This window comes from Poecile atricapillus, chromosome Z, assembly GCF_030490865.1.
Source record: "Poecile atricapillus isolate bPoeAtr1 chromosome Z, bPoeAtr1.hap1, whole genome shotgun sequence".
NCBI classification, from domain to species: Eukaryota; Metazoa; Chordata; class Aves; order Passeriformes; family Paridae; genus Poecile; species Poecile atricapillus.
The window spans coordinates 111,408,641-111,435,019 of NC_081289.1; the positions used below are offsets into that span (position 1 = coordinate 111,408,641).

At 36.8% G+C, this 26,379-nt stretch overlaps 1 protein-coding gene across 1 annotated transcript in view; it reads left to right on the top strand.

Moving 5' to 3' along the window:
- Window positions 1–26,379, top strand: part of PIP5K1B (phosphatidylinositol-4-phosphate 5-kinase type 1 beta) — a 99,203-nt gene that overhangs the window by 53,648 nt on the left and 19,176 nt on the right. The window contains exons 5-12 of the mRNA XM_058827867.1: window positions 4,574–4,691; window positions 8,264–8,416; window positions 10,125–10,424; window positions 18,969–19,180; window positions 20,873–20,956; window positions 21,069–21,117; window positions 21,640–21,724; window positions 25,892–26,047. Of these exons, the coding sequence (XP_058683850.1) occupies window positions 4,574–4,691; window positions 8,264–8,416; window positions 10,125–10,424; window positions 18,969–19,180; window positions 20,873–20,956; window positions 21,069–21,117; window positions 21,640–21,724; window positions 25,892–26,047 (1,157 nt within the window). The remainder of the gene's footprint in view (window positions 1–4,573; window positions 4,692–8,263; window positions 8,417–10,124; window positions 10,425–18,968; window positions 19,181–20,872; window positions 20,957–21,068; window positions 21,118–21,639; window positions 21,725–25,891; window positions 26,048–26,379) is intronic.

Here is a 26,379-nt window from a genome sequence, read left to right on the forward strand (position 1 = left end):
ATTTTTAAAAAACAGCTGAATTCAAGTGCAATTAAATTGAAATTAGATAATCTAAGTTTTTAATGTTGGGAGCAATTGTGTTTAGACATTTTATTTTGATCTTACAATCTAAAAAAAGAATTGCTTTTACTGATAGAAGCAGTGTTCCTCTTCTTCAATTTTTTTACAATACACACAAAAAAGTTATACACGGGGTCACAACTACAGACCCGTGTTAATTCTTTCATTAACAGCTCTATCAGAGCCTTTTAACAATCCTCAGCAATGAAGGCTTACTACCAAGATATGCAGCTGGCTTTCTCTGCCCCTTCACATAGGTGTCGTATCTCCTGAGTACATCCTACCAGGGTGAGGCCACAGCAAAGAAAAACTGCCGAGAAATGTATCTGGGTGTTAAACAAATTTTTACAGCCATTGGGTTAGTCATTAAAATGTAATTAGTTTTACTTCACTTTTAGTTTTATATTGCACCACCTATGCTTTGAATTGACTCTCAGTGTTTACAAAGACACAGGCTAAGATGCGCATATTGTCATTTCAAGGTGTGCTTGATTAAAAAAAAAAAAATTACAATTTACATGTTAAACCAAACTTGCATTTTAAGTTTAGTCTCTCGTCTTTAGTCTGCCTATAAATCTTTTGTGTGGTGTAACAGTTAAGGTTATTAAAATAACTCGTAAGTTACAATTGCTTCGTAATCTTTCAAAAGCCTGTATTTTGTTGTCATAGCTCATAGAGGACGACTTGAATTCCTCAAGACTGCCAGAATCAGAGCTAATTTTAAAAGCCTTTATCTTTGTTTTTCAGGTAGACCTGTGCTTAAACTAGCTGAGGGGGAAATTATATGGTTACCCCCCTTTTTTATTATGTCCAAAGCACCATTTTGCAGATTTAACTTTTTGTCAGTGGATCATGGGCATTTTTCTTGTTCAATTTCAAAGACATAATCCTTCCCTTGAAACTCCCTAGACTGATTAAAAATTGTTATATGTAGTGCTTTGCGTACATACTTTTATCCCACAAGAGTGAAACTGTAAAATGCATCAACAAAATGTGGAGAGAAACCACAGATACGTTATTTCAATAGCTAATAGAGTGGAATGTGCATAATTCTAAATAGGTTAGGGATGTACTTGCATCAAGCATTCTGTACGGTGGAGTTTGTCCTTTTCCATGAAGAGCAAGGCCATATTCAATTCATACTTGTCGTATGAGCTTCAAACTGATAAGATTTTTGAAAGGTTTCCATTACTGTAAGAAATTACTGGAAGTGAGGCTCGTTTTTCTGTTTAAAGTACTATCAAGAAAACCTTAAAAACTAATTTCCAGAGTAATAACAAGAAATCTTAAATTTGTGTCAGGCTTGCTTCATGAATTACAGAAGAGCTTACTGTTGGGATCAGTAAACTATTCTGTTGGGCAGTGAAGCTGAAACTAATTAATATGATTAACAGAAATAGTAGGGTATAGCAAAATACTCTGTAGACCTTAAACAGAAGGTGTTTTTAAAAGATGATTTCATAAAAAATAAGGAAAATTGTCTGCATAGGGAAATTGATTGTTATGTCTGTAATAAAGTATGTGATGTGCTCTAAATACATGGAATTGCCCCCTGTGTAGAAGCTGTTCCAATATAATTGCTCTGTTTTGCAATAAATCTCCACTTACTATGCATTACTGTGCACCTGCTGACCCAGTGTTGGTCATTTTACTCCAAACACACTTACAAAATGGCTCAGAACTGTCCTATTGTCATAGCAAACCTCCTACATTCATCTCACCTTGGTGACATTCACCTGAGGTGACCATACATCTTATTGTAAGGTAAGGACATGTAATCTATTTGCTGACATGCTTTCACAAGAGAAGCTTTTTAGTTTCAAGTTAGCTGGAGGAAGCAGATTTATAAAAGTATTTTGTACCAAAATGTAGAACTTTATAAAAAAATTTAGATGCTTCATATTCCCCGAAAATTGTGATACTTCAGCAGCAAACACTCTGTTCTGTTCTTTTCTGCATCTTATGACAATTAAATGGATTTACCCCAGGTTTCCAGTGTAGCTGTATTACCACTGGGACATCCTCATATTGTGCAATAATTTAGTGAATCACAACCAGCTATATAAAACTCAGTGTCTGACAAATCTGGCAGTGTTCTGAGCATTAGTCTATCTTAACTGTAAAGAAACACTACCATCTTCAGCTTATATCCTACTGATTTCTATTTTTAGCTCTATAATGGAACAGTAAAGCATACGTGGATTTGATTTTGGTATCTTGGAGTCGTACTGCAGTACATAGAAAGTGATCAAAGGAGTTCATTAGGACTAGGCAGCCTTCACTATTACCTCTAGGGTTTAGCACTCCAAGAAGAAGCAGTATTCTATTGTCTTTGTATTTGTGGTCATCCACAAGCATCTTTTATGTGTGAATTCTAGACAGAAATCTGCTTGTTTTTTTTTCCTTCTCGCATCTCCTGTTCAAGAGTCTGAAGTGTTATACATTTCTGGAGCCTGAGAAGGCTTGTTCACCTGCTGTCACTGAAGCAGTTCAGTTGCGTGGAGTATGGCAGCATGCATACAGGGGCAGCTAGGCTTCTGTCATCAAGCTACTGTTAATGAAAGGTGGCAAGTTCATATGACAAATATTAATTGTATAGGATGAAAGCTATAAAATTATTTAATTATATTTAATTTTTATTCATTATCTTTTTCAGGAATGTTGCTTAACTTTTATTGCTTTTCTTATCCGTGTGAATTTGTAGTAGCCTTTTATTCTTTTTTAGAGTCCTTTGGATATTCTTTTTGCCAAGAATAATGGTACAGTCTACATTATTGAATAATTTGGTTATGGTAAATGAATAAAGAGGAGCTGGAAAAGCTGATTTCAGTAACTATGTCAAGTCTTGGATGTTGTATTTCTCTATTTATCAGAGCATTCAGACACTGCCCAAACTGATAAGAATAGTAAAACAGAACAGCATTCTACTCTTATTAAGGACAGTAGAACACGACAGCACAACCTTGGAGAAATAGATAAAGGATGTAACTTAGGCAAACAGAAGTCATGCCAAATGCAACCAGGATGCCAGCTCAGCTCTGCAAGGCTGACAAAGTAGAAGTTGTGCAAAACAATGATACTGCACTTACTCAGAAGCAGAGGTCAAGGAAGAGCCACATAGAAAGAACGCTGGACATTGAAGACAGACCCCATGATTCAATGATTCTTCATTGAAGAATCAGATAAGGACTTCTGATAAGGCGTGTGATTATGTGAAATAAAGTCAAGTAAGTGGGGATAGCTAATGAATAATAATCACAGTGTATGGTAAAAACTTTGTTTACATTACTTTCAGAGCACTTGATTATTGATAAGTGAGATCCCCAGAATTACCAGCATGCTTTAATAAAAGCCTTCTTTCTAATACTCAAAAATGTTTTAGGAAGTTTCTATCTAGCTGATTTTGTCTTAAGAGTGCTCTTGTTTGTTTTGAACACAGTGTAGAACTTTATTCTTCTGCTTAAAAGACCTCTCCCAGTTTGTATCATAAATGAATCCATGGGCATAGAAAAACCATAGGGGTTACTAGCAGCATTTTGCTGCTGACTTTTTCCTTTGCCTTATATCTAGAATTCATCTCAAGTCTTTTGTAACTCAGATTAAAAATACAGTGAGATGATAGATATGAAATGAGGAAAAGAGCTAAGGAGTATGGGTAACAAACAGAAGGAACTGGAAGCCACAGAGTAGCAGGAAAGCCATGACATAGTCACCACCACAGGAACATGGTGGCATGGCTGGAGTGCTGCATTGGATGGCTACAAGCCCTTCAGAAGGGACAGGCAAGGAAGGAGAGGCGGTGGGGTGGCTCTGTCCACTAGGAAGTGTTTTGACTTTACAAAGCTCCAGGACAGTGATGAGAAGGTTGAGTATCTATGGGTGACAATCAGGGGGAAGGCCAACAAGGCAGATATCCTGGTGGGAGTCTGTTACAGACCACCCATAGAGGATGAGGAAGTGGATGAAGATAAGCTGACTGTTGTTTCATGATTGTCATGAAATCATGTGAAATTTTAACCTGCCAGATGTCTTCTGGAAATTTAACACAGCAAAGAGGAGGCAGGTTAGGAGATAACTTACCAACACAGCTGGGAAGTAAGCCTACCCAAGGAGCTGCCCTGCTGGATCTGCTGCTTACAAACAGAGAAGGGCTGGGGGAGATGCCGTGGTTGGAGCCATCTTGAGCAGCCATGACACAAGAGTTTTCAATACTCAGTGGAGTCAGCCTCTACCCTGGACTTTTGGAATGCCAACTTTGTCCTGTTCATGTTTACACATGATCTTTATGCAAATGCATACAGGTGGTGAAAATAATAATTTCCTTTAAGGTGAGAAAAAGGAATTTGCTGACAGTGTCTTTCACAGGCATTTCTATTACTGTGGTTAATGGTGATAGAGATTTATCTGCATTTATGTTCTTTTCCTCAGCAGGCAGTCAAGTTAAGCAGCTTTATGGTGAAACTAGCTGCTAATAATTGCTCAGTAATTTGGTTTGGTTTGTTTTTGTTTTCAGTGAAGGGAGCAATCTTACCCCTGCTCATCATTACCCTGACTTCAGATTTAAGACATATGCACCCCTTGCCTTCCGCTATTTCAGAGAGCTTTTTGGTATCAAGCCTGATGACTATTTGGTAAGAGCCTGCAGTTTTCCTTTGAGTTACAAATTATTATAAAGCATGCAAGTTTCATTGTGGCAGAAAAGGATTCTTAAAGGGTGCCCAAATCAATATGAAATTTTGTGTGTGGAGGGGTATATAATTAGTAAATATTTTTAATGTTTACAAAAAATTAATTATCTTTGAGACTATGTGTATTAAAAATCTGCTTTGTTAATTGACTAGAGCAACATCCATGTCATTCAGATAATTTTTCTGCAGAAATTATGATCAGTAGTTGTGTGACTTTTATCAATTCAGTTCTAATTAAGTACTTTTGTGTGGTTTGTTTACACACTTCATTACAAAGTGAGGTCTGCAAATGTTTCTGTCTAGCTTTGAGGAACATGGATGGCAGACTGAAAATGAAGCATTATAGAATGACTCCTTTGTTCTCTCTATTGCATAAACTGAAGACTTACTCTTTCACAGAGTTCGGTTTAAACGAGAAAAAAAGTTGCAAGTTTGCTGGTGTTGTAAAATCAGGCTTCACTTGGTGGATCCACGTTGTACACTGCTGGGACAAGTATACACTATTTTATTTCTCCTATAGGTCTGCTTTTGGAACAGTAGGGTGAATGCTGAGCTGGATTGTCTTCTAGATGTTTTCCTGTCTTCTAGATGTTTGCCCAGTGTTCAGTTTGTTTCATGGTGTTTCACCCAAAAAATCAGTGTCCTGGTTCAAATGAGCAACTTTAAATGCCAGAGTTTTATTGTGCACTTTTTTGAATGAGTTTTAAAATCCCTTTTTTACTCCAATGTTGAAAATGGCTTTTTTAAAACTAAAATAATTTGAAAGGGCTTGGGTGAATAAAAAAGAAAAATTTATTAAATGGTTCTGAAATATTAATATACTACTAACTAAATTGTTTCTGATGTGTTCAAGTGTGCTATAATGGAGTTTTCTTTCTTTATAGACAATAAGCCTGAAAGTAACACTTAGCTGGTTTTGCTTTTATTTAGATTGAATGTGGGTGTCTTAATGTGGGTGTCTTTTTTCAATTCTTTAGTGCTATGTATGGATTCTGTGTTACTAGTCCTCATGACTATATAACATATACATATATATATATATATATATAAAACAGTTATATATAAAAAAAGATAATTAATTTGAATTATAAATGCTAGTAGCAAGGAAAGAAAGTTGTTTGGGAATTTTATAAATCATGGAGTCATAGAATGGTTTAGATTGGAATGGAGTTAAAGATGATTTAGTTCAACCTTCACTGCCAAGGGCAAGGAACACTTTCCCCTAGACCAGCTTGCTCAAAGCCCCATCCAGCCTGGTGTTGAACACTTCTAGAGATGGGACATCCACAACTTCTCAAGACCACACATTCCAGCACCTCACCATCCTTAGAGTGAAGAATTTCTTTTTCCATTGACCACATCTCTTAGAGTGTGACCAATTCATTATACACTGAGTGATCCATCCATCAAATCTTTGCCTCTCCAACTTAGAGATAAGGACATAATGGGTGACCGTAGTGTCATTATATAATGTGTTATTTATCTTAGCTCTTTTTTTGGACTTGGTGAAAGCTGAAGTATGTGGGCTGTGTTGCCAGCTGCTAAAAAGACTGTGCTTCCTAAAGTTGCTATCACCTGCAACAACTTTTCCATCTAAGGAAGCCTTTGCAGTAGCAGATATTAAAGTTTATACAAAGACTGCATGCTGTGAATAAGATTTGTGACAGTCAGTTTAAGTACAAAAAAACTATTCCCTGAGGGAAGTTCCCAGTCAAGACAACTTGTTGCAGATTCTTTTTTCTCTTGGCACAGGAAAACACACAAGTAGTATGCGGTAAGTAGTAAATGATTGTCCAGCTGTGGCTGAAGGGCATGCGAAGTAAAAGAAGAGTAGAAATTGCAGCAAGAATATGTGAGTTTACTCTGTTAATTTGAAGTCACAAAGCTCAAGACTGAAAGCCTTACCTTTTCCAAGGAGGATGAGCAGTAAGGTACTGTATGAGTCTGATAGGATAACAAGTGTAAATACATTTGAACAATTGGTAGAATTAAATTGTCACTGGAAACCTCATGGAATACTGTCATTTTGCAGGGAAATTTCTTGAACATAAATACTCAGCTGACAGACTCTGGAGGATTTTCTTACCTTTTGGTTTTGATTTGCCTTTTAGAGGTGTCCAGTCAAAACTAGATGGGCACTTCATATAGCAGCATTTACTGGGCTGACTTTTTTACAGGACTGCATACCACTGGAAAATAACCAATACAGAGTGTAGGTCAATGTCTTGAGCTTATGTTATACTGTTCTATCCGGCTTTAACATTTAGGATAATTGCATTCAAATGTTTAACACAGTGATAGTTACTCATGAAGATTTAAATATTTTGGCAAGAAAAATGCAATTGCTGGAGTACTACTGCTGATTTGGTCTAAAGGTTTGTAGTATTACAGATTGGTATGGCCATTCTGTCTGTAGAAAATTGCAACTATTGGATTAACAAGAAAGGTATTTTGTATTAATTGGAATTGAGTGGAAACAGGAAGAAGAAATATTTATATATCATGCATAATTCTCTTAAAAATTGTAAGCCTTAGATGGAGCTAGGATAAGAAGATGCATTAAGGCAATGGCATAAGTCCAGAGAAAACATGCTTCTTTAGTTCAAGTACTCACTAAGGAACATATTTATTAGATTTTCTGTTATCATTGTTTTCAAGTTTAATATAAACAGATTTTTCTATGGTTTTGAGCTTAATGTCTACTCTCCATCTAATTTGAATGCAGTTTGGAATAGTGGACATTTGATAAATATACATTAGTCTCCATATGAGATATGGTTCTGTTAGTAAGGAGTAGTCTTCGATGTCTTTTTCCTCCTTAATGTGGTTGTTTCCTTCTTAATGTGTCCTGTGGAAGAGGAATCCTATCATGGGAATGCCTAAATATACAATATAATGGTCCTTCAAATTCCAGTTTTTCTTGCTTACTGCTATTGAGGTTTTTTTCTGTTTCAAGCAGTTTTCAATCATAATACAAAAAAAGTAAAGGATTAAAAAAATTAGTTACTATACTAAAATAAGTAGCTATTGCTATACCAAGTTTATCAGTCCCAGTTTCGTTTCAATCCCAGTTGCACAAAATAGGATTTGACTATTTGCCTATAATGAGAAACCTCTAGTCCCAGATTATTTTTCTACCATCTTGTACCTGTTACTTTCAAAAGTGTGTGTGAAAAGCAACCAGTTCCAGTGAAAATGCCTTCTCAAAGTTTTTGACTCAGAATTTGCTGTGCTGACGTGGAGATTGACTACTTCCACCTCAACCACTGGCTTCACTCCAAAGGAACATCCACCTGTTGCTTTGGGACATGAAGAGGGATTGTATGTGCAGTGGCCAGATGCTTTTCCATGGTTGTGCAGCGTGACCTGGGCAGAGTGGCCTGCCAAATCTCAGCCAGCAGCAGTAGTATTGCTACATGATTCTCTTGTGCCTACTTGAACCTGCAGTTCTTCATATTAAACTTGTTTGGGTAATGTACGCATTGGCAGTGAAAAGCAATTTTTGTCTCTTCCAGTACTCAATCTGCAGTGAACCTTTAATTGAATTATCCAACCCAGGCGCCAGTGGGTCCTTATTTTTTGTAACTAGTGGTGACGAATTCATCATCAAAACAGTTCAACACAAAGAGGCTGAGTTTCTTCAGAAGCTCTTGCCAGGTTATTATATGGTAAGTAACTGAAGACTGTATTTTACCTCTATTTCTCCTGTTTCATGTCACGCTTCTGAAGATTCAGTTTCATTTGTCTTGAAATATTTCACTGGGTTTATCTGTAGTTTTTGTAATATTTTTTACATTTTTACCTGTCTTTCTACTTCATGCCCTACACACCCAACCAAAAGAATATATACAAATCAAAACTATATTTAAGAAAAGAATTTGTGCTCTTTTAGCATTCAAGATGAAGCTGAATGTCATAATCTAATTTGATACCAAACTTTGCTTCTAATAAGTTAGTAACAAAATAAGGTTTCTAAATTTCTAATTCAGTTTTTTTTCTCCATTTTGTGTTTGTCTACCCTCTGCATTTCACTCAGAGTGGACAAAGAAACTAGACCGGTCAGTTTCCCTTTTGTTTCCAACTACTTCTAATTTCCATTTCTCATGTATTAAAGCAATGATGTGAAAGATATTTTTATCTATGTGAATTGTTCAAAACTTAATTTTTAAATGGAGCTTTTTGAGGGCTAATTCTAAGTCCATTGTATTGGGTTTTGTCTGTCATCTGAAGGGAAAACCATTGATTAAAAAGTAAGTATAATTATTTTTTTAAAAAAAACAAAAGCCAATCATACATACAAACAGATGCTCTTCTGGGTGGTATGTGGGACTTTGTATTATTAGGTCTCTGACTGACTTTCTTTTCTTGCTTTGTTTTCTGAAGTCAATACTTGAAAAATTACGCTCTTTTACTAAAAATGAGGAATGTTGTTATTGCACTTAAGTAACATGGATTCACTGTGTAAAAAAAAAAAAAAAGGTGTGTACTGACACATCAAAAACGACAATGGTGGCAGATACTTTTTTGTTGTTCCTAATCATCATAATCCACTCAGCATAAGTTTGAGTTGTTACAGTTACGTATAAGGCCAGTTCGTATTGTTTCTGGGAACTTTATTCTCACTGCTATGCAATGGCTTCCAATGTATAAAACTTCAATCACTGTGATTTTTTCTGTGGAAACACTTTCTTCTGATAGTTGTATATTGTGACTTAGTAATCATGTAAGACCTGAAGTAGTTTTCCCCCTTCTTTGTTTTTCATGCTGAAGACTGAGAATAGTTGCAGTCAGAAGGAGGATTTTCTCTTACTTCTGTTATCCTCTCCTACCTAATTTATTTTGCCTGTTGTGGAATTTGGATTATTTCACATTTTTCTGTTCTGATGGTCAGTTGTGGTTCTGTTATGACCTCACACTCCTTTGGAAATAACGTAGTCACTTGACAACCCTGAGTGTGTAAAGCCTCATGGAGAGAGGGGCTCTGTTTTTCAGAATCCAAGTCAAGATAATGAGAACTAAATTTGAACTCCTTCCAGCAGGTAAAATGCATAGGTTGTTCAGAAAAGTTAAATTAAGTCTTTGGGATGCTTTTAGGTTTAGCCTAGTCTGTTCTTTTCTGTGAGAAAGAGAAACCTGGTATAAATGTGATTCCTGCTCTCTTAGGCTTTGTAAGTTCCTGGCAAAAAGGCAATGCATCTGCTAGCTTTCTGGAATAGAAACCCACAAAGATAATGAACTAGTTGAAGAAACAATGCTGAATAAGAAAACATACACAACTTTCAGGCTAATGTCTTTTACAGTTTAAAAAAACCCCCTTTCTTAAGCATGGAAGTTCATTGAAAATAGACATATGTAAAACTATCTCTTTTGTTTTAGAATCTGAACCAGAACCCAAGGACTCTTCTTCCCAAATTTTATGGGCTGTACTGTGTTCAGTCAGGAGGCATTAATATTAGAATTGTTGTCATGAACAATGTTTTGCCACGAGCCTTGAAAATGCATTTCACATACGACTTGAAAGGTTCCACATACAAACGGAGAGCATCGAGGAAAGAGAGGGAGAAGTCCAGCCCTACATTCAAAGACCTGGATTTCCTGCAAGATATGCATGAAGGGTTGTATTTTGACTCTGAGACACACAGTGCACTAATGAAAACACTACAGCGGGATTGTCGAGTGAGTATATATTTAAACTTCTGTCTTTACCTCTACTCTAAATTTACTCAGTACAGGTTACTTAACCTCCATTTGTTTCCCATACTATTTAAGGAGGGATAAATATGGATGTCAGAGCACTGATGAAGCCTGTATTTTAGTTAAGGTATTATGATCTGAGATCATATTCACAGAATAGAATGTCCATAAACTTCTTGAACACCAGCAGACTGGCAACCATGAGCACTTCCTTCACTGTGGAACTGGTCCCAGTGCTTGACCACCATCTCACTGAAGAACTTTTCCTTCTATCCACTCTGGACTTCCCTAATGGAGCTTTAAACTGTTCCCTTGCATCCTATCACCAGGCACCAAAGAGGTGCCACTTCTCAGAAAGAGAAAGGCACTCTTTCTGCCACCCTCAAACCTAATATTTTCCTCTGCTCCTCACGAATCATGCCCTGTAGTCCTTTCACCATCTTTGTTGCCTTCCTTTGGACACATTCTAATATTTTATATCCTCCTTACACTGTAGAGCTCCAAACTGCACACAGTTGTTGAGGTGAGGCTGCACCAATGTTGAGTGTAGTGGGACAATCACCTCTTTCAAACCCAGGTGGCTGTACTGTGCCCCATGTTGCCCAGGATACAGCTGAACATTCTGGCCACCAGAGCACATTGCTGACTCATAATCATGTCGCACAACCCTAAATTCCAGGGCTATCCCTCTGTTTCTCAGTATATCCAGGATTACGCTGATCCATCTGGCAATACCAGTAAATACAGGAATGAAGTCCATGAGATTTGATGATGATTTCCATTAATTTGGAGATTTTAATTACTTTTTTCCAAGTAATAATTAGCCCCGTGGAACCTTTATTATGTATGATAAGGTGTATGTAGAGCTGCTGTGAATATGTCTCCTGGTTAGCTAGGAATGGGAAGGCAGGCCTAATGGCAGCAGTCTTATTTCTAGAGCAAGGTAATTTCTTCCTCTGCTGCAAAGTCCACATAAAAGTTGTCCATATAATATTTTCAAGGCAGAATAGGGATACCAGTCATTGTTCTTTGAAAGGACCTTGGTGAAAGGAATCACTTCCTTTTATAGACAGAGAGAATTGATGTAAAATAATTAATTTTTTTTCTGTAGAATGGGTAGGAAAATATGAAGTAGGAAAAGGGAGACTCCAGATCTCTCACAGCTTCCTAGGATTCATGGGGTTTTGGAGAGAAAAAATTCGCTCTGTCTGAGGGATATCTTAAGAATTTCATAATATAAAAGCAAAATGAATAGTCTGAACTCACCACACAGAAGAGACACCCTGAATATCAGATTTTGTTGTTCTCTGCCACCTGTGGTACAAGATGGAAACCATTGTTTTTGCACATGAATAGAATTTTTTGTTTAACTATCACAGAAGTCCTGCAATGCCTTGTGATTGGTTTGTAAAGCTGTGTGACCTAATGTTCAGCTGCATATTCAGCATGAGACATTTCTCTAACACAACACATTGTTCTCTCTGTAGCCTCTTGCAGTGAGTATTTCCTGAGCTCCTATCATGTGTGATGACACTGAATGCATCACTATGTCACATCTGGGGATCTAGGTGCCTTTCTGTGCATCCCCCACTTGTCCAAGGTTACTTACCCAGTCAAAGCCTGGGGGAATCTATTGTATTGGAAATAATAGAGAGAATCTGAAAGATGAGACAGGACTGAAAAGTAAAAACAAGAATCAATCATTTAATTGTTACATATAAAGGGACTCGTACTGATTCTTTGAAAGTTTGGGAAAATTCCTGCTACATGTTATTTGAGTGCTAATATAATCCTTTTCAGTGCATATCTTAAATTAACAACTCTAAAGTTAATCTAGAGTTCTTAAAGGCCCAGCTAAATTTTAAAAGTATTAAAAGTAAAGAAGAAAATTATCCTACAGTAATCAGTGTATTTACATAAACACACATATACCCAATAAAGTATATATGTGTATCTGTAGATACATGTATATACACACCATGAAAGTTATACGTATATAAGAAAAATTAACTGACATTTTTTTCTATTCAAGCAAGGCTTTCTCTGTGTTATAAAACAGAGGGAGCAGACACAGCTAATAAAGTTGGATCTGACTACCTGCCTTTTACCTTCTGCCTTTAAAAGACTAGAAACATTCCATCCATTTTGTGAAAAGCACATCAGTGTGTGCCCCTGCTTTCTTCTGTCCATGAGGTATTTAGATGGGTAATGTGCGTGATAACTGACCAGCCTTTTAGGACTTGAAAACTTGTTATCTCTTTTTACTGCTACTCCAAGGTGAGAAAGTTAGTGTAGGCGCTTGAAATTAAGAATTCATTAAAGAAAGGTAATTTTTGATCTTTCCAGTATTTCAGGACTAAGAAATTCTCTTCTGTGTTGCTTAAATTTGGATTGTGTTTCCATTGCTCATATATGCAATCAGAATCAGGAAGCAATGGACCTTTTTCCTACTTCTTAAATACAAACATCCTTGGCTGCCAGGCCCTCTCCTCCTTAAGATCTGTTGCTAAGTTCAGAGGCCCTGTAGAATTTCCTGATAATGAAAGATTGTGGTGGTGGGGACCTGCCATGGTCTGTGACTGCTGCCACTCTCCTGCCCTACTCAGCACTGGACCTGTGTTTTCCGTGGTCATCTTTCCTCTGTGTCTTGATATTCCTTGCCAGTCTCAGCTCTGTCTGGCCTTTGGTTTCCTTGACCACAGCTGCCATCCCTAGATGCCCAGACAATGTTTCTCTATTCCTTCTTTCTAGCCTGTCTGTCCCCATCTGTCCTGTATGCTGACTTTTCATATTCAAGCTGTGCTGTGGCTTCCTTGCTTAGCTGAATTGGTCTCCTGATACATCTGCTCAGCCAACACAGACCATCATGACGACTGACACACAACTCCTTCCCCAGGGAATGCAGTGCTGCAGGGGTGGACCAGCATACCAGCTGGAGTGTCAGTTCTGGCCTGTCACACCTCCTGGCAGTGCTGGTGAGGAGATGCATGACCTGCCCAGTTAGAGAATGGAGCTGATTTTCTTGTGGCAACCCCTCATGGGCTGGTGCCTCCAGATTATCTGTGCTGGGACAAGTACAGATCGGTAGCATTGTTCAGCTCCTGCATCCCCTTCTTGTTTCATTCACACTTGAGGTGACAGGGTCTGAAAACTTTGCTCACCGTTCATTTTGCAGTATTTGGACCTTAACTGAACCAAGGAGTGCAATATTACAGTGCTCCTAAAGATGGAACATGGATGAGTTTATCATATGTACAATGTACACAATTGAAAATCTGAACTAGCTTTCAAATTCCAGACTATTGCAGAGACTTACCATAGCTATCCTATCCTTGCCTTGTAGGAGAAGCAGTAACAATTAATCAAATTGTGATCATGTTGTTTTTAAGAGAAAAAAATAATTTGAAGATGTTTCTACTATTGAGAAATGAATGGCTTTTGAGAGTCTGCATTTTACCTTTACAGCAAAGAATACTGGACTTTTCTGAGGAAATTATATTTTAAGTGACTAACGAAGCAACCTGTAAAGACAAGGAAATTTAAAGATAAAGAGGGTCATATCTCCTAAGTTTGAGATTTGGGTGTTATTTCCATCACTGCTGTTTTAGCCAGTTGCTACAAAGGTTTTATGGTGTGAATGCATGTCTGTTGTGTGCTGTTAACAACAGTGATAGAGACCTTGTATAGCCAAAGTTATCCACAGAATTTTTTAAATCCCATAGTAGCATGTGCAGTGTGTTGCAGTTTTTTGCCTTTTCTGCCTCAAAGCATTTACACAGATAATTCTTTAAGTGAAATAACTTCAGTGACCCATTCTACAGCATATCCTTTCAAACAGTAATGTTTGAAAAATTAAAAACTTAAATTGCATTTATTTAATTATAAATTAATATATTTATTATTAGTATATTATATATATTATTGTATATAATAGATATTAATATATTAGAATATATAGTATTTTATATCTAATATATTTTATTAATATATTTAATTATAAATTGCATTTATATTATTATAAATTTAATTAAAAAATAAAACTGCAACATAGGACAGAAATAAAAGATGGCATGATGTGGCATGGATATGGAGAGCATACTAATCTTAGATGAAGGACCTCTGTCAGAAGTGGTAGTTTGAGGGAAATTACCATAGCACGATGCTGTAGATCTCTTGTATCTTTATATATTATCACTTCAGTGGTATCAATTGACATAAGGAATGCCTTATTACTTTTACTTTTAAAATTAGAATCCATATTGTTAGTTTTGGAGGGTTAGTTAACAATATATTTTGAGAATTCTGTTGAAATGGGAAGTGATTCCACATATACTTTGCTGGGAATATGGTGATTCATTTTCTTGGGATAGATTTTTTTCAAAACTAGACACATTTTTAGGCATTGACATTTGTAAACTTGTTCCTAAAAAATGCTTAGTTTGAGGCAGTCCTTTAATTTGTATTTATTTCATATAACTCATTATGTTAAAGATTAATTCTTGATTTGTTGTAAAATCAGTCTTCTTTCTACTGTGTTAATTCCTAAGTCAATTCCTAAGTTAATTTCCAAAATGCTCAAAGGAGAGGAAATCATTTCCTTGCATGGTTATCTGTTTAGTACTTGCGTTAAATAAGCTTGTAGTTTTTTTCTTTTGAGTTGGATTTTTCTTGACCCTTTTATGAAAATGATCTGATGACTTTTTTTTGCCTGCTGTTTTGCATGGATAGCAAATGAAAATGCAGATTTCTCTGTCAGATAGTGTGTAGTTTGGGCTGGCTGCATATAAAATAAAAATGACATTTCGTGGCAGAAATACTTGTTTTGCTCTGTTAGTCACTGGGTGAGATAGTGGAGCGTAACCATGCCTGAGATGATTCACAGAATATTTTAACATCTGATTAGCTCTAAGAAAAGAAAATCTGATTCAGAGAGTTAATTTTTCATGTTCTGAAACAACATATTTTGTGATGCCATTTTACTGTGTGTTTTTATGTGGTATGAAACAAAATAGTGCTTAAGGCTATAAGAGGTGAGTGTCACTTGCCATCTGGATGTTTTCAGAGCAGCTGAAGTCAGCCTTGACAGCCATACTTGGTGGCCAAGTGACAGCACTGTGTTGACAGAATCTGTGTAGCTAGTGAATTATCACCTATATAAATACTACCAAGATGAACAATTTAATGCTAAGTTAGTGAACTGAAGGTTTACTTGTCATTATCAAGTACACCACTTGTTAGTACATACCATGATTAAGACCATTCTTGCTGAAGCCCCACAGTGCCATTTTGTTAGCAAGGTATGTATCAGCACGGTTACGTGAGCAAAGATTGTGTTTTTCCCCCCCCTTTAGCCACACAAGTAGTCTATTTCTAGGAGTTTATGTAAATTTCTAGTGATCTCACATGGATAGAATCAGGTGTTTTTCAGGGCTTTCTCCTTTTGCTATGAATATATCCATGTAATACTGTAATTTATTTGAGTGGGTTTTTTTCATTAGATTAGGTTATCTTTTTGGTGCCTTTGTAGCAAAAACTTGCTGCTGCATCTCAAAAACAGTCCTAAAATCATCAAAAGTATCTGCAAACAAACCTCAGCACAGGAAAAAGACTTGTGTCTTTTTATGTACTCATAGAATACTGCATGTCCAGAAATGTCATTATGTTCTGCATTTTGTAACTTGCCATTGTAGAAACAGATTATTTTGTACAACTGTGTGTGCAAAATGTTACTTACACATTTTAAATTTGTCACAATTTGGTATCTTAAATATTAATGAAGATGCATATGTAAGAACCCTCAGATATATTCAACTGTAAATCCAACTGATATACTTTTATCAAGAAGTATGTGTATAACTGCTGTCTTAATACAGACTGAGGAGTTTGACACAAGGTTTTGTTGAATGCTTATTATATGAATATGAGATTCTTCCTTGTTATTCTGGTTAATTATTTCTTACCAGAAGTTTCATTAGAAACAAATGGGGAGTGAAACATGCTTAGATATGGTCACAAAGGTTCATTTGCGTAAGGAGTGGTTGGTTTGGTTATCACATTTCTGAGGGGAAGTAATTAGAACTGTACCTCAAAGCTGTAGGCAGACTGAGCCAGATCATGTCATGATATCCTGAAGACACTTTGGACAGTACAATGCCACCTCTGAGTATTGCCATGAACAGAGTGTCAGGGGGACAAAGGTTCTTATGCTGTGTGCGGTTTATAAGAATTTTTACTGCAGTTAATCCATTGGATGTGAAGGTGTTTCAGTCTGACAATGAAGTCTAATGGCAAAATAGCTACTTGCTTTTATGTTGTTTTTTGGTAATCCTACACCAAAATCATAAATTGTCAAGGCATAGTCTTTTGCACTATACAAGTAGTATAGGTTTAAGTGGCAATGGTGAATTGATGTAGTCAGAAGGATTAATTTTATCACATAAGAGGTCCCTGTGGAAGGAGGAGCAGCACATTACTGCACAGCATCCCACAAGACTACATCCAATCCTAGATGTAGGTTATGTAATCACTGCAGTAAAATCATGTCTCTAATGTGACCTAATTCAAAATACAGTAAAGAATATGTTGAAGGCAGAGCTGTCAGCAGCAATTTATAACTGTAAACTAAATGTGATAATGCTTTTCACCAGACTGACTAGCTGCTGTTCTGGTTTTGCATGAACAGTGTTGCTTACTGTACTACTAAGGTGTTATTTTTCAGCCTACCCAGAATTTACTTTCAGCATTTGATGGCAAACATTCATTGATTACGTATTTTTAATGAATACATGATATTGTAATTTCTTTTTGAGAAAGTCTAAGTAAAGGGTAGTAATAAGTAAGCAGTAAAGACAATTTTAGAAGTTTTTGGTACCAAGTGCCTTTGTACCTGTTAGCCATGCTATTTTTGCAATTTATTATTCTAAATAATAATAATAATAATAATATTTCCACGTAAGGCACAATAAAATTTCAGAATCTTGTGGTTAGAATACATTTTTTATTGTGCATGAAATCATTTGTGAGTTCTGTCATCAGAAGATGCTGTTGACTAACTATTAAGGCCATACATTAGCAGCCTTTTTCTTATTCCATTTGAACTAAGGCATCCCTGTGTAGGATTCATCTGCACAAGAGAAAACCCGTGGTGTCTTAAACTTATTCTTTGAGTCTGAAAATCAGGTCTGATTTTGTGCCTTTCTACGTTTATATTATAGTATGTTATGCTTTTTTCATCACTGCTCTGGTTATCTGAGCAATGAGTATTTTTCCAATAATTAGGGTAAGTGGTATAAAAACCTTATGATTAGACATACAGATCCATACTAAGTTACTGATTTATGGCCATATAGTTTTTAAACCTATACAAGTGCTGAAATTGCTTTTTTTTTTTTTCTCACTAATAGAAGGGATGTTTCTGTTTAACCAAAAAAAACTTACGCTTGGATAAGCTTCATCATAATTACATACCTGGAATCTGCTCTCATCTCTGTAACATCACTTTCTCTTCTTATTCATGTAAAAAGACGTACTGTTGCCTCTTGATTCTGTGACAAAAATTGCATCCTTATCTTTGGCCACTATGTGCCAAAACATGTCATGAATCACTGCTGAGCTGCATGAGGTAAAGGAGAGGCGAGTGGCACAGCATATCCCTCTTGGCTGTTACTGGTGTTTCTCCCTCCACTTAGTAGTGCACCATTCTGTAAGAAAATAAACACAGTTGCTGTCTGTGAACAGTTTGGTTATATTACTAGATATGATTGCAGCTTTTAGTTCATGTGTGGGTATTGACCTGAGCTGTATTGCCTTTCAATGACAGCATGCCAGAATTCATAATGGTGTAGCTGACTGAAAACAAATGAAAGTACTTGTGTGTGAGAGAAGACATGCTGCCAGAGACAGAAATGGTTGGTAGAGCTAGAAGAGAAGGCTGGGTGATTAAGTCATGCTTCAGAAGTAGAACTTGTCTTTTGAGCTTAGGTAGGCCTATTTAGCTTAGTAGAAAGATGCATGATTTTTGTACTCCATTCCCATCAACTGCTAATAAGGAGGTGGTAACAAATACATTTGTTGACATTTGAAAGTTCTCCAACAGTATGGCCTCTGTTATAAATAGGAGGTGGAGGGGAGATAAGGGAGGAGTACAGGCCAAAACGCTCCGGGAGGTCTGGAAAGTAGATTAGAGATAATTTTAATAATGTGTTGTTCGTAAGTGATGATAGAACCATTAATTGATTGTTTTCTATAAAGAAAAAGGTGCTGCCTGGAATTATCTTCCTTGACTACAAAATAACAACATTTTACATTTCAACTGTGCATCTTTCTTTCCCACTTGTTGCAAGAGCATTCAGCTAATTAGATAACTAGCACTTTGACTTGTGTGGGATAGTAAAAGGCTTTTGTTTAATTTCACACACTTCCTAGTAAGAGAAGCTGGTGCCTTGAGAGCCTGTTTTTACTCAGTTTTGCAAAATGCTTCTATGTAATTCTTTCGTGGTTTCAGTGTAGTGAATTCTTCCTTGGTAGGTTCTAGAAAGTTTTAAGATCATGGATTACAGCCTTCTTCTGGGAATCCACATATTGAACAGTAACATGAAGGAAAAAGAAGGAGAGTGTTCCCAGAGTGCATCAGACGCAAAACGCCATGGAGGGCAGAAAGTTCTCTATTCCACAGCGATGGAATCTATACAGGGCCCTGGGAAGTCTGGAGACTCCGTCACCAGAGAGACAACAAACACGTAAGTGCTGTAACTGCCTCTTAAGATTGCTATTAAAACTGTTAACGAGCAAAACATCCATGAGTACACTGCATTCCAGGAATTTAAAAATTGAGCCTGTTTTGGTTTTTTGGTTTTTTTTTTCCAAAAGCTGTATCATCAAGATTTGCAGCAGAGCATGGAATTAGAATGTTGGTCAGCAGATTGATTGTCTTTGAATACATGATAGTTCAGAGTGACTTACGTATGCACACGTGTTCTTTTGTAAAAGAAATGTTGTTAGACAGCTATTACAAATGTCCCAGCTATAATTAACTGGAAGTCCCAGCTAATTTTAACTGGAAGCAGCCTGGTGAGACCAAGGCAAAAACTATAAATTAATATTGAAATGGATATTCCTATGGGGTTGTTTTCACCTTGAAGTATTATATACAATGTACATAGAATGATATCATTGAATACTGAAGTGCAGTCATATATTATATATCCTGAGTTTAAGAACTGATGTTTTTCTCATATTTTTCTGTCTAGCAAAAACTTAAGTAGAAATTTGAATATATAACAATCATTATTCTGTTGTTTCCTTAATAATATATTAAGTGCTATGTGGGCATTATCACCACCATTCAGTATTGCATATAATCAGTCCTTCATTATAACAAGGATTTATATAAGTCCTTCCTTACAACGAGGAGTAAAATAAATTTTTGAAATTAAAGATTCATTTTACTCCTGGTTCTCAAGGGACCTTTGTAGGTAAATACAACTAATGATACAGAAATCTGTGCTTAAACCTACAGCAAACAAGTGAGAGAATTATGATATTTAGCATTTGCAGAGAGTTTCCAAACACTGAGAACTCTACACAATACTTAGACAGAGCTTTATTTCATTTGTTTTTTACAGCTCACTCACATTCACACAGAAGATGGCCAGTGCTGCTGTGTGATGGCAGAGGTGTTGCACTAGCTGCCACCCTGGGCTCCCACAGCACTTGAGCTAATACAGTGCTGTGCAGATCCTGACAAGTGGAGTCCTTCCTTGGCCCTTTGCACTATCTCTCTCATATTGACACTTTGCTAGTGGAGTGAAAAACAATGCTGAGCTTCTAAAATGGACCATTTTGCTAGGTGTTGGAGTAGGAAGAGAGGGTCTTAGAATGAAGGTTCATGGCTGAGTGCAGACCCTGGACCAACTGGAAGCCCATGCACTGAGGATTCTCAGCTTGATACTGTTGCTTTATCTGTCACTTATATGTCTGTAAAGAAATTTTGTAAAAGCGCAGTAATACATAATTTTAGTGAAAAATATACAAAACAACCTTTTCAGACTTTGATTAATGTGCAGACTCTGTGATTTGTTACCTGTGATCAACAAAATGAGAAAATTATCCCTTATCTAAAGTTACTTATGTTCCATAGCAATAAACTGATGTATGCTTTCTTCCAATTTTCAAATCATCTGAATATTTCCAGTTCTAAAATGTATCTTAAAATATTCCTCCTTTTTTAATGACGGATATTTTCCACTGAATCACAGATATCCAAGTTTTCTATTTAAAATCTGTTGCATACTAGGTGACTCACATTTGACTGACTTTGCACCATGGCACCTGGCTTGAATATTGTCTATTCCTTTGTGTTTACAAGTTCAGCTGGTAACTGGTGATCAGAGATGTCTTAAAAGATAGTCTAACTATTTTGTTTCTCTTAGGATGGGAGGTATTCCAGCAAAAAGCCATAAAGGTGAAAAGCTGCTTTTATTTATGGGTATTATAGATATTCTCCAGTCTTACAGGTAAGCTGAACTTCAATTTTCAATGAATTTTCACTAAGCAAAATATTCTGAAACTACGTATGGAAGTGGAAGTTCTGTAAAGAAGTTCTTATTTAGTTTTTTACATACCTAGGTTAATGAAGAAACTGGAACATTCTTGGAAAGCTCTTGTTTATGATGGGGTAAGTAGATATTATTATTTTTTTAAACTGCTCATATTTTAGCTGATGGACCTTTGACTCATGCTGACCAGGAAAAAACTAGTTCTGGTTTATTTGTAGTCTAACCTCACCATGTGGTTTGAACTGCTGCTGAAATCTTCCCAATACCTGCTCTGATTTGTTGAGCTTTCAAATAACAACTAATAATATTAGTCCTTAGAACTTACACAAGTCTAGCCACCTACCAGAACACTAATGAATCTATAACAGAAAAATATATGTGACTTGAAAACATTAATTTCAAATGCTTGAAATATTTTGCAGAATACAGCTGTATAATTCATAACTCATAATTTCATAAATGAAATACCTAAAGAAGTTATTGAAGAATCAGCCTTTAAAAAGGGAAAAAAATGGTATTGATTCACTAGTTTTGACTATGTCTGAAATGCATAATATAGTTTGCCTGAGGTCCAGATTCTTAACACCTTACTTGTGATTTCCTTCTGGAAAATATGACTGAGCTCTTTTTCAATCTTGTAGGATACTGTTTCAGTTCACCGACCAAGTTTTTATGCAGACAGATTTTTAAAGTTTATGAATACAAGAGTCTTCAAAAAAGTTCAAGGTAAGAAAGTAGTGACTTCTACTCTTTTAGATATTTTTATAATCATAACTTTGTAATGCTTCAGTCTTGGCAATAAAACAAGCCTTTCTCCACCATCATGTAGTACTTTCATAGGTCCAATCAAGAAACTAAATTTCTGGCAATTGGGATTTTACTCTATTAGCAAAATTACAGAGAATTATGTACTACATATTTTTGTCACGTCAGGGTTGCCTGAAACTGGCTTCAGACCAAGGTGAGCACTTTGAGGATGGGGAAAGTTACAACAGAAGGCAGGTGGGTTCAAATAAGAACAGGGAGAGATCACTCACCAATTATTATCCCAGGCAAAACTGACTCAAATCAGGGAAATTAATTTACTGTCTTACTAATTAAAAAAAAAAATAAATTTAGAGACACATTCATACAGGCTTTTTCCATCAAAAGTTCAGATCAACTTTTATTTTCACTACCTTTTCTACCACTGGAAGTCATATTGGCCTGTGCTGCTCTGCATGGTGTCTAAAGAGACACACTCAAAGTAAACTCTGAGCCGGCCCATGAAAACCAGTGTTAAAGGCCTGGCAGATCAGAACAACAGACATGATTATGTGTAAAGGCATATGAAGGAGGAGGGAAAATTGATAATGCAATAAGAAGGCATAAGTGTAGGTGCCAAGTATTTTTTTCAACTCTAAATAAGAAAAAGAATACAATAGATAGATGAAAGGAAAAGGCTGAGAGTAACTGTACTAAAACCATTAAGATATTTTAGGTAGAATGAAGAAATCTTTAAAAGGAAAAGAGAAAATTTGAATTAACCTCTAGCAGTGATTCCGTGGATGCATGATGTGTTATGACAGCTTTTCAGGAAAATAAGATTTTTTGTGAGTCTTATAAATATTGATGAATTGATGGATAATTTCTATATAAATTGACCATGCTACTGAAAGGATATTCAATATGAAGTGTTGCAAGTGCAGAGAAGGATGGTGATGTGGGACAAAAGAGACCTGGACAAGCTCAAGAAGCGGACCCATGGGAACCTGACCAGGTTCAACAAAGCCAAGAGCAGAGTGATATATCTGGGTTGGGGCAACCCCAGATACCAAGACAGGCTGGGGGATTAACAGAACAGGGAAACCCTGGGGAGAAGGAGTTGGGGGTGCTGGTGGATGGGAGACTGGACATGACCCAGCCATGGGCACTCACAGCCCAGAAAGCCAAACATGCCCTGGGCTGCATCCAGAGCAGCGTGGGCAGCGGGGCCAGGGAGGGGATTCTGCCCCTCTGCTCTGCTCTGCTGAGACCCAACGTGGAACCCTGCATCAGCTCTGGGGTCCCAGCACGGGAAGGACATGGAACTGCTGGAGAGAGTCCAGAGTAGGGACACCAACATAATGAGAGTGATGGATCCCCTCTCCTATGAAGTCAAGCTAGACAAGTGGGGATGTTCAACCCAGAGAAGAGAAGTTTCTGGGGAAATCTTGTAGCAGCCTTCCAGTACCTACAGGGGACTTACAATAAGGCTGAAGATGGACTTTTTAAAAGGGCATATAGTGATAGGACAAGAGAGAATGGCTTTAAACTTAAGAAGGGTAGATTTAGGTTAGATATTAGGAAGAAGCTCTTTACAAGTGAGGGTGATTAGGCACTGGAACAGGTTGCCCAGAGGAATTGTAGATGCCCAATCCTGGGAGCGTCCAAGGCCAATTTGGTGGGGATCTGAGCAACCTGCTCTAGTGGTAGGTGTCACTACCGACCACTAACTCAGCAGGGTTTGGAACTAGATGATTTTTAAAATCCCTTCCAACACATGCCATTCTGTGCCAACTGCTGAGATGTGCTCAATGTGTGTGCAGTAAGGAAGTCACTAACAAATATACTGGCAAGGCAAACAAGAGTGCTTGTGGTTTGATGAGGTCCAGGCTGTTCTTTGGGGAAAAGCTGTTCTGATTATGAGCAATGAGATTTTTTTCCTAGCAGTTATCCAAAGGGTATGAAACCTTACAGTAAGACATAGAGATTAGGTGTTTTAAATAGTGTGTATACGTATTACCTTGCTGCTTTACTACCAGATTATTTTTTAAACCCATGGAGATGATGCTGAAATTGTACCTTTTTTTTTTTTGCTTCTTTCTAGTAAGAGAATTGATTTTTGATAACCCTCTAGGAGAGAGTGCTTTCTGGGCTGAGTGGTTTTTTATGAAGCAGTGTTCTTGACAAATAAGTATTTACTGATGGGCTAGAATTTTCTAGTTTATAGAGAAACTTGTACTTTAAAATGGATCTGAGTTAGCAGTTTCATAATCCTGCTCATAGAAGTGTATTTGCTTCAGAGTCTGAGTGTCAAAATGTGGAATGGACACTCGGCTCATATACTACAGAAGGAGTGTTAAGCATATGGCATTGTCTGAAACTGATAAAAGGTGTTTTGCAAATGCTTTGACCGGTGTTATGCTGGTCTTTTAACATTTTCATTTGCTATCTGGAGTGAGAAATAAGTCTGTGTGGACAGAGCGAGAAGAAAATACAAACAAACTCTAAAGCTAAATAAGATTTAGGCAAGTAAGATTAACCAAAAATGACTACAAATACTAGAATAAATTAATGATATAAAGTGTTGAAAGTTAAATCCTTTGGAAAAATTGATTAATAAGAAAATAGAAGAATTTCATGTAATGTGACAAAATGTGAAGCAAAATTCAGCTAAAGGAGAAAGGAGCCTCCTGAGACCCAGTTCTCTTTAAATCTTAGAATAATTTTGCTGAAAAACTGGTGGGAGTTCTGCAGTCTGAGACAATAGTCAAAGGAACTCCTCTGAATTGATAAAGAATAAAGAGTGTCTGCTTCCCTACTACTTGATACTCCTGTTTGGCAAAATAAATGCCATATATGTTACCTCAACATCTGAGTCTTTTTTTCCCCAATTCTTTCTAATTCTGACTGCTAAATTTGTTCTAGGACAAGACACAACCTGTTCTGTATTTGAAGCCTACAATGTACAATTAAAGGATATCATGCCAAATTTTCTCTCTGATCTTGATTCATCTGTCTCATTTTTCCAGGCTATTAACCTGTCTAAGTATCCTACTCTTATTGATTTCCTCTGTACACAGGGCTGTTAATGCACTTTTATACAGATTAGTGGTTCACATGCATTATCTTTCTTTCATAAAAAATTGGGAGTGTTCCTGCCTTCAGGAACACTATTTCTAAGCTTTGAGTCAGACATTTCTGTTTAAACGCTTAAGCCCTGTTCTGAATCTGTTTTTTCTCCCCTAGAGCACAGAACAACCATGCATAATTAACAACAAAACTTAGTAAGTGGATTTAGCCTTGGGCAGAGGCCAGCTCGGCAACTATCTACTATATTACTTTTTAAAACTACCCTGGAGCTATGTATCTGATTCTTTTCTTCAGTCTTTAGCCAAGTGACTTGAAGTGTTTTATCTGAATTTTGTAGTAAAGCAATGAAAGAAGTGTCACAGTGCATCTGAAGTAACTTTGCAGCCAATGCATGGAGATCAGCAGCTAGCAGCTGAAAAACAATGAATGAAATAGCTGGCATCCTTCTGGAGAACTATGGATGGGGGTCATGGTTCAGCAGTGGTGGTAATGATCAGTTCTAGAGTGCTTTTTAAATAGGCAGGCCCTAGCTAAGAATTATAAAAGAGGTGCTGATACCTGGCATGTGTAGGCCATTAAGATTTTGGAAGTGTTTATTGTACCCAAAAGAAATGTTTGATACATGAAGTGGAAATTCTGCAGTATCATTATATAGAAGTGGTTATCAGCTCAAAAAAAAAGATCGTAACCTCTCAGAATACTCCAAATATCTTTTCCATTTTCTTATTTTCTGGGGTTTGTTTCTGTATCATTCTGTCTCTGATTATATGGGTTGGTACTCTATAGGAGCTTTTAAACTTAGTGATGCCAGTGACTTGACTTATTGTCCTGTAATAAGCAGTAAGAAACTGAAAAAGACAAACATACTTTTCTTGCAGATGGAATAATACCTTTCACTCTAGTTTTAATGTAATGTTTGTTAAGTAAACTTCTGGACATGTTTTTCATCTGTATTCAAAACCTAGATTTTCTATATGACTTACTTTTTCATACACTGTTAAAGATGTGCAGGGAGATAGGTGTTGAATGATGTCATCTTATGTTCATTTGGTAATGCAGCTTTAAGGCCTTCACCTTCAAAGAAATGGTGCAATTCCATCACAGCCCTAAAGGCAGCGTCACAAGAAATAGTGTGTGCGGTTAGCCAGGATTGGAAGGATGAAAAGCATGGCATTCTTGCTGAAGGACAAAGTTATGCCAGCCTTGATGAAGAAGGTACTGTGTTTCAGATCAACAACATTAATGATGTTTTTAAGAATTTTGTATAAACTCTAGAAGTCCTATAACTAGAACGGTACCACTATGGCTGATGTCTCAAAATCAGAGTGAGGTTATTCTTATGGAGAGAGTTTTCAGTAATATTTGGCAAAATGGACCTTCAGGAGCAAGACGAAGTCAGAATCAAGGTTTGTAGTATGATGCTTGCAGATAAACTTGCAGATTTCAGAACTTTTCACTGACCTCTAAACAAATATGTCACATGAAGTGTTTTGAAGCCCAGTTCATGTTCCCAGAGTCTTTTTGGAGAGATTCAACTTTGCCCCTAT